At 39.1% G+C, this 15,234-nt stretch overlaps 1 protein-coding gene across 4 annotated transcripts in view; it reads right to left on the bottom strand.

Annotated features, from left to right (window-relative positions):
- Positions 1–15,234, bottom strand: part of creb5b (cAMP responsive element binding protein 5b) — a 42,787-nt gene that overhangs the window by 26,460 nt on the left and 1,093 nt on the right. For 2 of the 4 annotated variants that reach the window (XM_063878985.1, XM_063878986.1), the window contains exons 1-5: positions 10,228–10,310; positions 5,627–5,704; positions 4,854–4,947; positions 3,055–3,176; positions 1,483–1,634 (exon numbers count right to left, since the gene is read on the bottom strand). In XM_063878985.1, the coding sequence (XP_063735055.1) occupies positions 1,483–1,634; positions 3,055–3,176; positions 4,854–4,947; positions 5,627–5,704; positions 10,228–10,257 (476 nt within the window). In that variant the 5' untranslated portion in view covers positions 10,258–10,310. Of the gene's footprint in view, positions 1–1,482; positions 1,635–3,054; positions 3,177–4,853; positions 4,948–5,626; positions 5,705–10,227; positions 10,356–14,389; positions 14,464–15,234 lie in introns of those variants that run through there. The other 2 variants (XM_063878988.1, XM_063878987.1) reach the window with 2 other exon arrangements.

Raw genomic sequence — 15,234 nt, 5'->3', positions numbered from 1 at the left:
CCTTTGGTTGGCCCTAATGGCTTCCTGTGGAAGCGCTGCTTCTCAGCAGAGGGGTTTCCTAAACTAATTTTCCTGCTGATGTGAAAATGTCCAGATTGCTCGTGGGAATCTACCCATCCTATTCATGTGTTAAGATTCCACCTTCATAGTAAACAAGTTATACTTCTGCAGTTTGAGCTCATACAAGCACTGCATGTGAAATTCCTCAAATAATATGCCACACAGAAAAATAACTGAGGCTTACATTTTAAAACTACCACTTTGTTGCATTCATGCTCTGATGAGTTTTTAATGACAGGTGAAATCAGGTGAAGCAAGCACAGCAAAGTCTAGGTTACTGGCTGTGATTTCTGCTCCTCCAAGGGAGTGAAATTCCATCCCTGTCCTGGACAAAGAGTCTGACGGGGTGTCAGTCAGGCTTAGTGATGGGCCTCCCATCCAATATTCACTAGCTCCTCAAGCTGTAAATCTACACAGGACAACCTCAACACAGCACAGGCCTTACGCTGAGCCATCTCAATGTCTAACGTGCCTGCCACAGGTCTGGCTTACAGTAACAAAGCCCTGGCACATGTTTCAAGGTGGTTGGGGTTAAGGGATAAGGAACAAATGAGGTCAGTGGAGTGTTATCCATAAAGACGAAAAAGCTTATAAATGTTTGTGTGTGGTCATGATTATGTTTTTGAGACATAAAGAAAAAAAGTCACTTTGGGAAACAATTACCCTCAAAGACCCATGATGGTTTAGTTTAAAAACCACACATTAGCTTAACCACAATGAGTAAAGAGATATGGATCATCATGGTCAGAATATGACTGCAATTAGAAATACTTTATGTAGTAAAATAATGAAGCAGCACACCAGTCAGATTGCAGTTGTAATATATAAGTCACATCAGCTGGTTATTTTACACCTGTAGCACGGCGGTGCATCAGAGAAACAGAGCTCTATAGTTGCGGCTGACATTCCCATACAGTGAAAGGATCTATTTTAGAGCATGAAATGCTAAACCGCTGTAAAAGCAGTCACAGCTAAGACTTCAACAATGAGCTCATCTTGTCCTCCGGGACCCTCTTAGGCATGTTCTGCTGTGGGACAATACTGAATGAACAGCAAAACATGAATCGCCGGCGCTACACTTGCTGCTCCAAATGTAACGAAACACTGACATTACCTCAGAGACTACAGAGGGAGGACAATCCTCATGGACACAAAAGGGTCAAACCTAAGGCTGTCAATCTTACAGGGATACACTTGAAGGGAAAGGATACATCCTCACACTCCACAGATAATTAACCATCTGTCAGCAGTGAGAGCAGTGCCTCTACTTCTCAATCAAAATAATAAAACAAAGTGAAAAAGATGCAAAGATAAAAACTGAAAAAAATTATGTTCCTTCCCCTTCCTATTTCTCTGCTGACAAAAACAATTGTCTGTGATCTTCAGCATTTTGCTGGATTTTTCGGCCCCGTGCCTACTCACCCTATCTGTCTGTTGGTGGATGGAGCCTGAGTGATAACGGAGCTGGACTGAGGAGAGGGCAGGGCCTGCTGGATCACGATGCTGGTATCATGGTTGCCCATCCGTGAGTGGGACTGCTGGTGCTGGCCTCCCTGGCCGTGCAGGGAGATGCTCTGCAGCGAGTAAGGGGAGAGAAAAGCAAGCAGAAAGTTAGACATCTTTCACATTTTTCCAAGCTGAGGGAACATGTTTGAATGGGTAATGAGGAACATTGTAACCTATCATTCACAGGCTTTTTCTGCATTGAGGAAACATTAGGAGTCTAATGAAGACCATGCTTCCTTATTGTTTTGTAGCCCAGCAGGACCGTTTGTTTGTTTTAACTCATGTGATCTCACATACATCCCAAAATAACTATGTACCATTATTCAACAAAATATCTCTGAGCTCAGTGCTGCATACAGTATCTTGGCACAAAACAAACATTAAGCTGAAGTAATTTGCATTGAGTCAAATGAGACACAGCCAAAGAGAATGATCAAATACAAAAAGGAAATACAGGCAAAACCTTTAATTTCTTTACAGTTGCATTTATCGCTTTGGATAAAAGCGTCAGCTAAATTAAATGTTATATACGTGTCTCAGGTTAGGAAAGCCAAAAAGAAAGTTTATCGACTACATTTTTCACTCTTTACAGACAAATGAGTGTTGGTAAATATAACACGTGACTATGAATATTCATACAGGCCGATTGCTGTTTTCCTGAATTGTTATGCTCCCACTTTGTTTATAGTGATATGCACTTTTAGAGAGTCTTGCTCCAACTCGCCTCCTGCTGACTTAGCAGAGCCTCCCATCATAAACCACACAGGCTGGGGAGGCGAGACAAGGCTGACCTGAGCACAGATGAGCTCCAGAGCCAAACCACCGCGCCGACAGCTTAGCTAAAGCGTGCACTGCACATCTCTCCAGACATTAGATAAGCAGTCTGTCTAGTGGTGATTTGACTAGTACACATGTTTTAGGTGGAGGTGCCTCATCCATAACACATAAATGACCTTGCCTTTGGTGAAATGGGCAAATGTCTGTCCAGGTCTTTTATTTTTGCTGTCACAAACATTGTCTCAAGGGTCTGCCTGTATGTCTAGGAGGAAATAGAACTGCCGTTGTGAGAGAAAGCTGGAGAGCTGTTTGAAGTTACAGGTGGAGAACCTGATCACCTTTTCCTTGTCTGTAGTTGGTGACAAATTTCCACCTGCTTACCCTGTCTGTCACTGTCAACAGGACTGGTGGGGATCAGTGAGTGGCTGGATGTGCCCCACCTTCCTATACTTACGGTAAAAACAAAAATGACGTTGAAATATAGGAGTTGTATAAATATCTGCGGTCATCAGTTTTTTTAACAAGCTAGCATCGTGTGGTTACATGAAGTCAAGGTGTTGCAAATCTATTCATCATTGTGTGCATCAGCTCATAGTGTGTGGGCTGCCATTCGTGATATGACTGATGATTGCTCAGATAACAGTTCACAACCACCTGACCTAACCCATCCGGGTGGCTGTGGGCTCACCTTGTCTTTTTTTCTCACAGTACCTGTTTACTGTCCTCTTCTTCCTGGGCCTTGCAAAACTCCTGCTCAATGGAGCAATCCAGTTCACTGAACAATCCCACCTCTTCACAGTTCTTCAAGAAGCGTGTTGGTGTTGGCGTCTGGTCTGAAAATCAAAGAAAAGTTTTTTCAAGTTTTACTTTCAAATCAACAACTGGTAATATTGTTTGATGACATGATCGTGGACAGCGAAACACCTAAGCTTAAGGAGTAGAGCAGCATGCTAAATTATGACTAACATAAATGTCAGCCTAAAGCAGCAGCAATCCAAACGGACACATGATACAATTATACACAACTGTACATGATACACTATGTTAGCAAGACATACAGTACATGTTAGACAAAGTAAAAGCAAAGGTTTTTTATAATGATGTCATCAGATTTATTTGTTTTTCTATCGTTTTACTTAAGATGAAAAAAGTACAACAATCAGGAGAGGGGGGTTGAAGTGTGGGAGTGTCTTGAGCAAAGTGTCTTATTTTTGTTATTTTTGGGTCATGTGGACCCCAGTTTCACTATAAACTCTTCACAGAAGCCAAAGCAGATCTATATTGATATTAAAGTATTGTTCTTACATATTTGCAATGTTTTTAAGAAAAACATAACTTCCATTCTGTCAGCGAGTGAGAGATACTGCGCTTGACAGCCCCATTCCAGCTGATGAAGTACAGATCCCACCTACTGAGTGGGGGTCTCATTTGTTGAGCTCGGTCAAACTGCGGTATTCAACTTGACATTGTGGGGGGTGCACAGGGATCAGGTTTCAGACAGTTGAAGGTGATTTTAGGATCAGGCTTGTTTCAAAGGCTAAAAGCATACTTCATGGTATGTTTATCCATTCTGGCTAGACTGAGGATTGACTCAAACTTTCATCATGACCTGTTTACCCAAATACAGTTCTACTACAAATATACTTCATCCACTTCGAACAGCTCAAGCTCTATATATAAAAAGGAGAGTAATGTCAATTTTTAGTCATGGATAACAAGTGTGAGTCAATGGAGCAGGGGGTAACTTTGGGTCGACAGTAATAGTAATACCATTTTAAGAGCAGACCGTTTTAGTCACCAGCTTAGAGCGTGATACAATGTGTTGCTGAGCTACAATAAATACAGTATATTTTATTCAGAGTTTAAGGTCTCTAAAAGAGAAATGGTCAGAGCCGTAATTCAGACAACAAGCGATAAGAACACCCGGCCTAGAAAATCTGATCCTGCTGTCCTCTGAACGTAAATAATAGAGAAGACACAATCACGGCGGCGTGGCTTTCATCTAGTGTGACCTGGCTGTTTCTAGGAACGGAGATCTATACTTATGGATCGGCCTTGAGTTGACATAACTGTATATGCAGGACACAATCAATGTTTCTCTGAACAGTAGATTAATGTGCCAGTCATCATGTGAACTTAGGTATGGACACAACAATACCCTTAAAACAATAATAACCATCTTCTCGTACAGTAAGATCAAGACTATTGATGACGGGAAATGCTAATCCCACTTTAGCTTTGCATGCTGATTTCTCCAGACACACGTCATCGCCCCCTGAAGTGTGCGTAAAGTGGTATGCCCTAAACAAAGCTGAAGGTAACGTGTGTCCTATGATTTACATTACTGTAAACAACTGGTATAGACACGCCATGAAGTTTTCTGATGATAGACAAGTGCGTCTGACTCGGAGCATGAGTCACTGAAGCACACACCTGCAAAGGAGCTCCATGATTCCTGTGAGCCCTGCTGAGGTAGTGTGTGCGTTTGAATAGAAGCAGCTGTAACTCACCTGATAACATGTTGTCATTCTTTATGGAGGGGAACTTAAGGGTCATCTCATGTTTGTGTCTATGTATCATCAGATGGTCCTCCGTGGGGAATCGCTGTTAAGATTAAAAAAGTAGGAGAGTAAGAATTGTATTTAAACAAAATATGTGCAAATTACAAATAGCACTAGGCAATATGGAGAAAAAATAATAAATCAGGATATTGTTGAATAATATCTCTTTGTCAATATTGCAAAACTCTTGTGCAATTAACTATTGGTGCATTCACGTATTATTTAGACAATAAGATTTTGATAGATGCGTATTAGTTCTGTGGATAAAGTGATTACGTTCAATAATAGCACAGCTAGAAGTGTCTGGTAGTTTTAGAAAATGACATGACTTTACTGTTATGCAGCCTTTAAAACCACTTTTGCCATATTATAATACAAAATATATGTCCCATATCACTTCAAATAATTTGTTTCCCAGCCCCAACTTTAAAGAACATTTTTGTAAGGGTACTTTTACACTTGAAGGGTTATTTACACGTTGTGTATGCCTCAGTTCAAAGCTATTTTGTTTCCCCTCTTTGCGTGAGGCACTAACTCACTCCTCAATGTTTACCTCTTCATGTTACACACACACACACACACACACACACACACACACACACACACACACACACACACACACACACACACACACACACACACACACACACACACACACACACACACACACACACACACACACACACACAAAGTGTGTGTTGTGGCTCTCATGACACACTCACCTGAGAACAGCCAGGAGCGTTGCACACGTACGGCCTTTCCTGGTCTGAGTTCATCACTCTGGCCACCTTCTCATAAAACTACAAAAAACAGACAAAAAGAGAAAGCGAAGCGAAAAAGTAAATGACTTGAATTTCCCCTGCGAGCATCAAGGGGGGAAAAATACATTCATTGTGTCACGCTTATACTGGAACAAAAACTAACACCAAGGTTTTGGGTTAAAAGGACTCAAGGCACTGGATTCAAAAAGAAAGCAATTCATCAGCCAAACATACTTAAATAATTAGTTTGGTTTTTTATTGAAAATCCCAAAACTTAAATAATAAACCAAGTGTGAAATGTGCAATCAAACACCAACACAAAGTTGAAATCACAGTTTCAAGTAAGTGTCTTCAAATGTTTATTTTCATCACAAAGTGACAGAATCCAGCCTGACACATTGCACTGGTCTGACAGCTACAACTGCTCGTTTACTTTCCACCTACTGCCAAATCTGTGCTTCATAAGCTTTTGCTCAATGCACCACAGCCACAGCCACGCATCATATCAGATGTGCAATGGATTTGATAACCCTTTGAGCTGCTTTAATAATTTAGAATGAAAAAGAGGACCCACTTTCCCAGAAAGGAAGAGTGCCTCGTACGTACATGGGCTTTGGTCAAAAAGAACAAAATTAAACCAGAGTCACATAAATATTAAAGGCCAACAAATTCTATAAATATCCTGTCACTGTTAAACTACAGAAACTTAATCATGTACACAAGGATGCATTCTGCTTTAAAGATATATGAAAACAGCAATATTATAGACTATATCTATGACAAGATGAAAGAGAGAAAAAAACAAGTGCATTTTATAAGCTTCTCAAGAGCAAACCAAGAGACAAATGATAAACTCTTTAAAGGCCTCGATGTGCACTCTAATCAATCATTCTATTGATGCCCCACTCACATTTGAATATTTAAAGCATTAACATTTCCAACAACTTCAGAGTTGACCCCGCAAACAGTATCTAACAATATTATTCTATTATTTTAGGTGTACTACAATTATTCTCATTGCTGTCAAACACAAACAACCTCTGAGAGGTCAATACATGCCAGCACTACAGATGTTTAGCACTTACTGACAGATGTTTTTACAGATGTTTAGTGATGACAAGTATTAAGGTACATTTTTTATTAATCCCTAGCCACAGCACAGCACCAGGGGAGCATATTTATCTTCGAGCCAGTGCGTTTATCATTAGCAAGAGGTTTTTTAATTCTGAACATGCAGGTCGTTTGGTTTGCAAACTGGGAATAAAAATTCAAACTCTGCACTGTAAGGTCTCTGTGAGGAGTGAATCAAAGCCGCATCGAAGTGAAAACGCAGGGTGTCTGGAGAAGCATTTTGCACTCTAAAAAGAGAATAAAGTCTTGAATTATGAAAGCAAGTAGGTGGACAATAACACAGTTCATCTCAACTATGACACCACATAAGTAAGGCCAATTATAGACCTTTATAGATAAAGAAATATTTCTGCCGTTTCCTTTTTTCTCAGTCTCCCTCATGTTACACTGATCTAATCTCATCAAAATAAACTTTGGAAATATGTCTGTAAGGGCAGTATTTTTAATATCCTCATTAGGTTTTTCATCATGTATGTTTTTTATAACGAGCTTGTTGCAGCTCCCAAGAGTTCAATCATTATTTACACACATACAACACAAAGTGTATTCTATTCTTTAACCTGCTGCTAACATGATCAATTCACAAAATTGCATCCTAAATTCAAGTCAAGGCCAAGCATCACGTTTCAAGCATGAATACCTTCATACACTATATACATGTGTGTCTTTTTCACGGGTACAGACTATTTCCTCAAGCACAGTCAAAACACTCAAATATTGTGTTATGCTAAGCAGTGCTGTTTTCCTAACAAGCTGTACTTCATGAGCGAGCCTGCAGAACAGAGTCTGGACAGGGTCTCTCTGTCAGAGAGCAATGAGCCTCTCTTTCTGTCACCAGTTCACTGCGTCTTTACTACAGGGGCCCCTGAAAACTCACCTGGTTTCCTTTGACACAACAAACATGACTAACACTGCTGATCCTAACTCTGAACTTAGGCTAGACCCAGGATGGAAGTAAGACTGAAGAACAACTGCTTCAAAAAGCTGATGGACACGTAGCTGATGTTCTCAACACTTAAGGTCACATTTGTATCTCAAATACAGTTACATTGAACTTTCGGTTGTCATTTTCCGGCTTTTTACTGTACACCTGCACGACTTAAATCCAAAATATTACAATAAATCACAAATAAAACTGACATCACCAGAAAGCATTAGTAAGAAACAAAGGAAACAAAAGAATGAATAACTGTGAAAACAGATGCAAAGATTTAGCTTTTACCTTCCTGTTTCTAAAATGGGACTTGGTCATCACAATTCAGGAAATTTGAACCATATGACGCATAAAACTCTAAAACATGAATTCTGTGAATGCGTCTGTGAATTATCCAATAGCTTTCACACTTAAAATTATCAGTACTCAACGCCCCTTTCCTTGGAAGAGGCACTTGGCTCTCATTTGATATAGATGTTTTAGTTTAGCAGAGGAAATTTGGTTACACTTTACATTAACTATATCCTGATGTGTGCGAGGGGAAGGATTAGGGCCTGGCGTTCAATTTCAAGAGAAGCTGGGGAGGAATTCTCCAGGTACGCCGCTTATTAGAATTTAAACAATATGGTGAGGAAAAGAGGGGTTGGGGTGCAGAGGCATATGGGGTTAAAGCAAGCACAAACATGCGCAGCAATTCAAATCTCCAGCTCCCCATAGCCTGGGCCTTTGACAGCAGAAGTTCAAGGTAGGATCACGGCAAACCCTGAGGCAGGGAACATGGCCTTCTTAGACAATGTCTGCCCTGAACTCCTGCTCCTAGAGTGAATGCATGCAAACACGCTATTTCTCATTATACCATCACTAGATTAAAGGAAAAAGTCCCAAAATGAAATGACTAAAGGTGAACGAGTCAACCTTATAATAAATGTGCAACAGTTTTTTAAAGGTGAGACATATGTGACAAAACTCTTGATGGTGTTGTGGTTTTTGTTATCCGACCCATTTCTACATTAGTATAGTCACCAGAGGAATGTTTCACCTTGAGCACATGCAGCACCCATCAACAAATAAAGGTCACATTTCATTACTGCAATGAGCTGCTGCACTGCAATCAAGCTGAGCATTGTGTTAAATATGTTAAGAATTAGATTTGCATCAAGGTTACTAAATAACCAAAGATACCCAGTAAGGTTATTGTCAGTGACTCGAGAGTCCTTGCTGTTTTTTAAGTATTTATGTAATTATTCAGATTTTTATGTTTCATTTTCTTAGTTGGCTTTTCACTACAGTAGAATATTACTGAAATATTTGAAAAAAAATACAAATATACTGTGTGTTGTGTATTATTTTCATTGAGGTAAAATGTTTTGATTTTTAACAATTTACTTATTTGATGCCGTTGCTTTTTGCAACAAAGAATAGTAAAAGTTGAAAAAGTAAATCCTCCAAACTTTTTCTCGAATTTTTTGATTTCATAAAAACTTTACATTTAAATGATAGAACTTAATGAGCAGAAAATATGTGATTTAAAAAATAAAACACCATCTTAGTCGAAATGAAATGATTAGAATTATTAGCAACATCATCCTGAAACGTGTCCTTACAATAAACTGCTATTTACCTTAGCCAATTAAAAGGGACACAATAAATCCGGCAGCCGTCACATTAATCTAAAACAGCGTGTATGAGAAAAAGTGGTTATTGATAGTGTTGTCACATAAACATAATGACAGCGGAGAGTAATCAAATGATTAAAACATCTTTCTTTTCCCCCCAAGCCGTACAAAGCGCGCCTCGTCAGCACAACCTTCCAGAAAGTAACCCTCAACATCTCAGCGGTTAATCAAATATCGACTTGCCTGCAGAATGACGTAATGTTGGTCACATTGCTGTTTAAGACAAAAAAAGGGATGGTAAATTTCACGGGAACAGGAGCATCAATCTTTTCTTTTTGACTGGCATGACAGCAATCATTTTCCAGAACATCACTGGTGAGCTGCAGAGTCCGGGACCAACGCCGGCTCTGCGTATCCCGAGATGGGACAGCAGGGCAATGATGTACGGAACCAGCTCTGGGCAATGGAGCAAATAAGAAATCTATAAGACGAGCCAAATTGCTGTGAAATGCAATGGCACCACCCGTTGCAATGACATTGTCTTGTTTTCAATCGGACTCGAGACAAATTCCTGCAGACTGGTGCCCCGCTGCTACCTGCCAGCGCGAGCAGCAGCAGCAGCACTTGACTCCGCGTTCAACTTCAACAACAGTCAACAGATAGGCCGACGCACGGACAGCGAAGTGAGATGACAATGCACGTACTCTAATAAAACCAATATTATCTATTCTCTCTTACACTTGCAAGCATTCATGAATTGAGAACAATAAGAACAAAATAAAAAATAGACCAGGGCTGCTGAAGCAAAGAACAAAACAAGCTGTTGCATGACATAAAATGAGAAAAAGTCACAAGGATCGCTTTTAACAAACACAACAAACCTGCAGGGGCGCGTGCACGGTCCTCTGCATGCTGGTGTGAGGTTTTCAACTTACCAAACAAGTGTAGAAAATGTGAAGCAGTCTCTGAGAAGAAACCACGTTGGACTGAGAAAATATTACAATACGATCTATTTAGAGAAGCATAACGTCACCCCCGGGTGACGTCACGTGGGATTCCTGAACTTCTAAATCATTGCGGTCCGCTTGGAGGCGGCGCGAGCGGGGCGGAGTTTAGCAAAATGCACACCCAGAGGCATGGACGGACACTGCCGGAGCAGGAGTGGGTGTGGCGCGAAGATGGAGCTCCAGTTCTGCCCAATTAGCCATGCAAATGAGATCTGGATCACATTAACTGATAACTTTGAACAGTCCCATAAGAAAAGTGAAGTTTGAGAAAGTGAAATATGAAGATCACAAACTTTATAACCTGAAACACAATACTTAGGTCATTGGCCTTAGTAGCCTATATAGTAAATAAAAGTCAAGTAGCATACTGTAATCATTTAAACAGCCAATCATATTAGTCGTATTAAAAGGTAAATAAAAGCACCTTTTTTCTACACTACTCTAAGCCAACACGAATGATCAGAACAGGCCTTTTTGTTGCAAACATTTTGATCTTTTAAAGCAACACAAGCACAGGTGTTACAGTTACGATGAATGACTTTAGCCAGCATGCACATACAATCCTTGAACTAAAGCTGCTAAATTAAATTCAGCCATCATTATTTTTTATTATTTACACCTGTGCTTTAACTACTGTGACGTGTAAAAAGATCCAGTGTGAAAAGGGCTTATTGGATTAATTATATACTGAGAAAAAAAGGATACAATACTTGCCTTTCAGTTAAACTCAAATATTATGTCAATGTGTGTAGAGACTTGTTTGCAATATTTAGCGATGGTGACTAACCACCTGTATGTCCAGGTGGCTGCCTGTAATGCAGTGACAGTAATGGCTGGATTAACCTGCCATGGGGCCCTGAGGCAAAAATGAGCTGCTATATGCCACCATTAACTCCCCTCTATTTCTCCTACCCTCTGGGAAATGTGTATAGCTTAAGATGGATTACTACATGGTTTTCAACATGCTGTGTGCTAATTTGATCAAAAACCAACTAATGTTTAAGTATGCAACATGGCAGCACAAACCTGATACAAACGTCTTCAAACTACTTTTTCTACTTCAGACATGAGTTGTCTAAAGAGATTAAAAACATGCTATGAAGGTAATCATTTCTTTTTAATAAGCACAACATTAGTAAAAGTTTGAGCTTTTAGTGCCCATTAAATTCTTGAATTGCTCATATTTCTAAGGATCACAGCTACATTTTATGTCAGGGTTGAGCCGTAATCTATTGTTCAAATCAAACTCATTTCTTTCTTTTTCTTATAATTTAATGGTCAAACTTGCTGCCGTGATGTGCATCATCAAGCTTCACTAACAAATGTATTGAATGTGGAAAACCCATAGTTGTTCCACACTGTCTTTCCTTATATGTGCCTTAGCTACAGCATTAAAAGAGATTTAAACAGCTTTGGAGTACAAAGCATTTGTGTTGGAGCTCTTTGTGACCTGCTGGTGCCAACTGGATGTGATTTCTTGGGCCACAGACACCGGTAGTGAAGCCATTCTCGGCTTCAGGGATTAATGACTCCTCACACTTTGAGAAATGTTTACCACTCGCCTGCGACCACTCCACTAGACGCACTAAGAGCTCTGTCACTGAAACAATAACGCAGTCTGAAAAGCCCTCATAACTCAGAGCTTCTCCGCCTCTGTCTTTTAACCAGAGCTTTAATCAACGTTTATGACATCCTTTTGTCTCTTTATTGCCAATATATTTCCCAACCAATCCAAACATTATGCTCCCAGAGGAGCAGACTATTATGGTTGGAAAGAGCCGATACAGTTGAGGTCAGTGACCCACACTAAAGCAGATTTGATCTATATTATACTAAACCTTTTATTATTATGCCTTTGTGCAAGGTTTTTCAGTAATGTCACCTTGGGAGGATTAGCCCCAGTGAGGATGCTTTGTTGCAGAAGGTGCAAAAGGTGAAGGAGGCTAAATAACAAAAGTGTCATACGGGTTTTCAATTTGTAAACAAAGTATATTGAGAAAATGTTGACTTTGAACAACAATTGAAGATGTAGGGTAGATGTTCAATCCAATGGAATGTTACTGTAAACATTGTTTCCTGCACTCCACACCTTAAAGACTGTGCCTGCAGGGATGGAAACGTTGCGCCCTCAGTATAACCGCATACCATTCCATATTTCAACACCTCACTAACACACATATGGTGGCAGATGTACATTTAGTTTTATTACAAGTGCAGAAATAAAAAATCCACAAAATTCCGTAGAGGTTATTTGGATTTTGGATTTTGATTAAATTGTAGAAGCTTTCAACATATTATCAACAGCTGTCTGGCAGATGATGTTTTCTATTTTTTATCATACAGTGGTTCAAATGATTCTCCATGTCACAAACTACACGTTCTCCACACTGTCCGTTTCATTCGGAAATTTAAATCTGTAAGAAGTGCTAATATATACTTTGTTAATAGACTCACAGTGGAAAACTATCACAATGTTTTACTAAAGGATGCAGCAGACTGGTAGACTGTAATTGTTGAAATCATGAGGTTTCTGAATTACTGGAAAAGCTGTTGGTCAATAGTTAAAATCCAAAATATTAAATAATGACTTAAATCTAACATTAATGTAGAGTTGTGGTAATGTTTTGGAATTAATTCAACTTAATAATAGGGAACTAAATATATTTGTTGAAACAAAAAAGTTTGTGCCACTCCCCTTATAATATAATCTCCAGATTAAAGTGATTTGAAAGAACAACCAAAGGTTTGAAAATGGTACGGGAAACACTCTGGTAATAAACATATAGTTTCATGGTGGAAGTGAGAGCCTAATTCAACAAAACATATGTGCTCGGAGGTTCCCAGTAGATAACCCCAGTGATATTTCTGCACTCAAACACTCAACCCGGTTACATTTACATTAGGTGGCTGGTGAATGGTGCTGCCTGTTTGATGGCCCTTTAGATTTATAACAGTGTAGGCTGATGTCCTCTGTGCTCAGCATTTGTGGGTTAATGCATCACTCTTCTTACTGACATCTGAATTTGGCTTCTGTATGTGTTCATACCGGATTGTTAAAGTCATTGTTAATGTTCTCTGGCTGGGTTTGAAAAGTGTAAAATAAATGGATGATAATATGAACACATTTCTATCTTTCATTTTCAGAGACGGGATTGTTATGATTTACACCACAACATAGCTTTTGGATTTATTTGTAGAGGAGTGTGACCGTTATGTTATTCCTTTCATTATAGTTTACCTTGGCCAGAAAAACGTTCTATGAATACCATTCATAAATAAACGTGGTGGTGAGTTGTACTTGAAAGAATTTCTTAGGAGGGTTTGGAGTTGGAAAAGCTGTTTCTGCCATCTTTCAATACGATTGAATTCTATATTATAAACAATTGAAAATTGTATATTTCAAATAAATTGATCTACATGTTGGACTACGTCTCTTCTATAGGCTGAATTACAGAAGCCAGAAGAATTTGGGGGCCCCTCTTTACTGCCTCCTTACTATATGTGGGAGTGCATGTAAATCTCTAACAGAGAGCAAAATTCTCTTGTTGGTTATCTCAAACTTGTTGTGTAGGTCACATAAGGTAACAGGGATTAATCGCTTACCAGCAGCTGTGATATGTGACTTTTCCTGCATGAGCTTTCAAATTGAGGTTAAACAACCTATTCAGTAAATCTCTCTGCAGAAAGTCACCAACGCATATATTACCTTATCTGCCTTCATGGGCTGTGACAAATTAAAGAGTAATGATTAGTTGCAGCTATGCTCGTCAAGCACAGCCATCAATAAATAACTGAGGGTAGCGAACGCCAACATGTTAAACTATTGCTGTCAGCTTCTTTAAACAAGAGGCCATGTGTGATGTAATGCCTCAGTGTTGTCAAGCAAAATGGCAAAAATATTTTTACCATCACTTCGGTGCCTTATATGAAAATGGGCTGGCCCCAATGTAGACCCACTACACCATCAACAAACCAAAACTCAAAGTAAACGTGCACCTGATATATGCTAAAAACAAAAAAGCACTATTTCACACACCTGTCATCTATTATGTACATTGTGCAGTCATCCGTCTTTATCTTGCAACCAATTGCATCACTCCATCCCTTCCCCTGAAAACAGACAGCAAAACAAAAAAACAATCCATTATAAATCAGAACCAGAAATTGACATTTTTTTATTGGAGATGACAGCACCACCTATACATCAAAATGGAAACATGTGTTCATTATAGTTTGCTGTTCTAATTTAAAAAAAATAATGATCAGAATGACCTTGCAGCACATGCATGCATCTAGTGACCTTAATGGTATCAAATCTAAGTAGTAATATCTTTAGACAGAAGCTCAAAGTCAATTCTACTTCAAATGTATAATGTGTTGTTTAACTTGTATTTAGCAACATTTAACAACATTCTTGCCAAAGTTTTGGATGGTTGATTGTAGACTTTTCATTACAGAAAAGAAAGAGCACACTCTACTCATATTTATTCACTGACCAACACTGCCACATTGTGGCCTAAGATGGTTTTCAGCTACATGTTGCTCCAGTGGGTGATCTGTGCAACTACAGTATATCTTCATGCTCATCTCTTAATTCTTTGATTTGGGGGCATTTATTGGGCACAAATCCAGACTTAGATGGGATTCAAATCATGAAAAGTGTATCCATTAATTTAATTGTGATATTACGTGGAAAAACAATCATTTAACATTTCAAAAACTGTACATTGTCATTTTGTAAGAATATTCCACATTTAAGTCCTGCTAACTAGAAGTAGTATTTAGTTAGTGATGAAAAGGTTAGTTTATTTGTTGACTATAGTAGGCTATTATTTTAGTTGACAAATGTATTTCTATGTCTTTGTAGTTGTTGAGCATCTT

This window comes from Eleginops maclovinus, chromosome 3 (genome assembly GCF_036324505.1).
Source record: "Eleginops maclovinus isolate JMC-PN-2008 ecotype Puerto Natales chromosome 3, JC_Emac_rtc_rv5, whole genome shotgun sequence".
Classification (NCBI taxonomy): domain Eukaryota; kingdom Metazoa; phylum Chordata; class Actinopteri; order Perciformes; family Eleginopidae; genus Eleginops; species Eleginops maclovinus.
The sequence above is the reverse complement of the archived record's forward strand: the minus strand, read 5'-3'. Positions and strand labels throughout refer to the sequence as shown.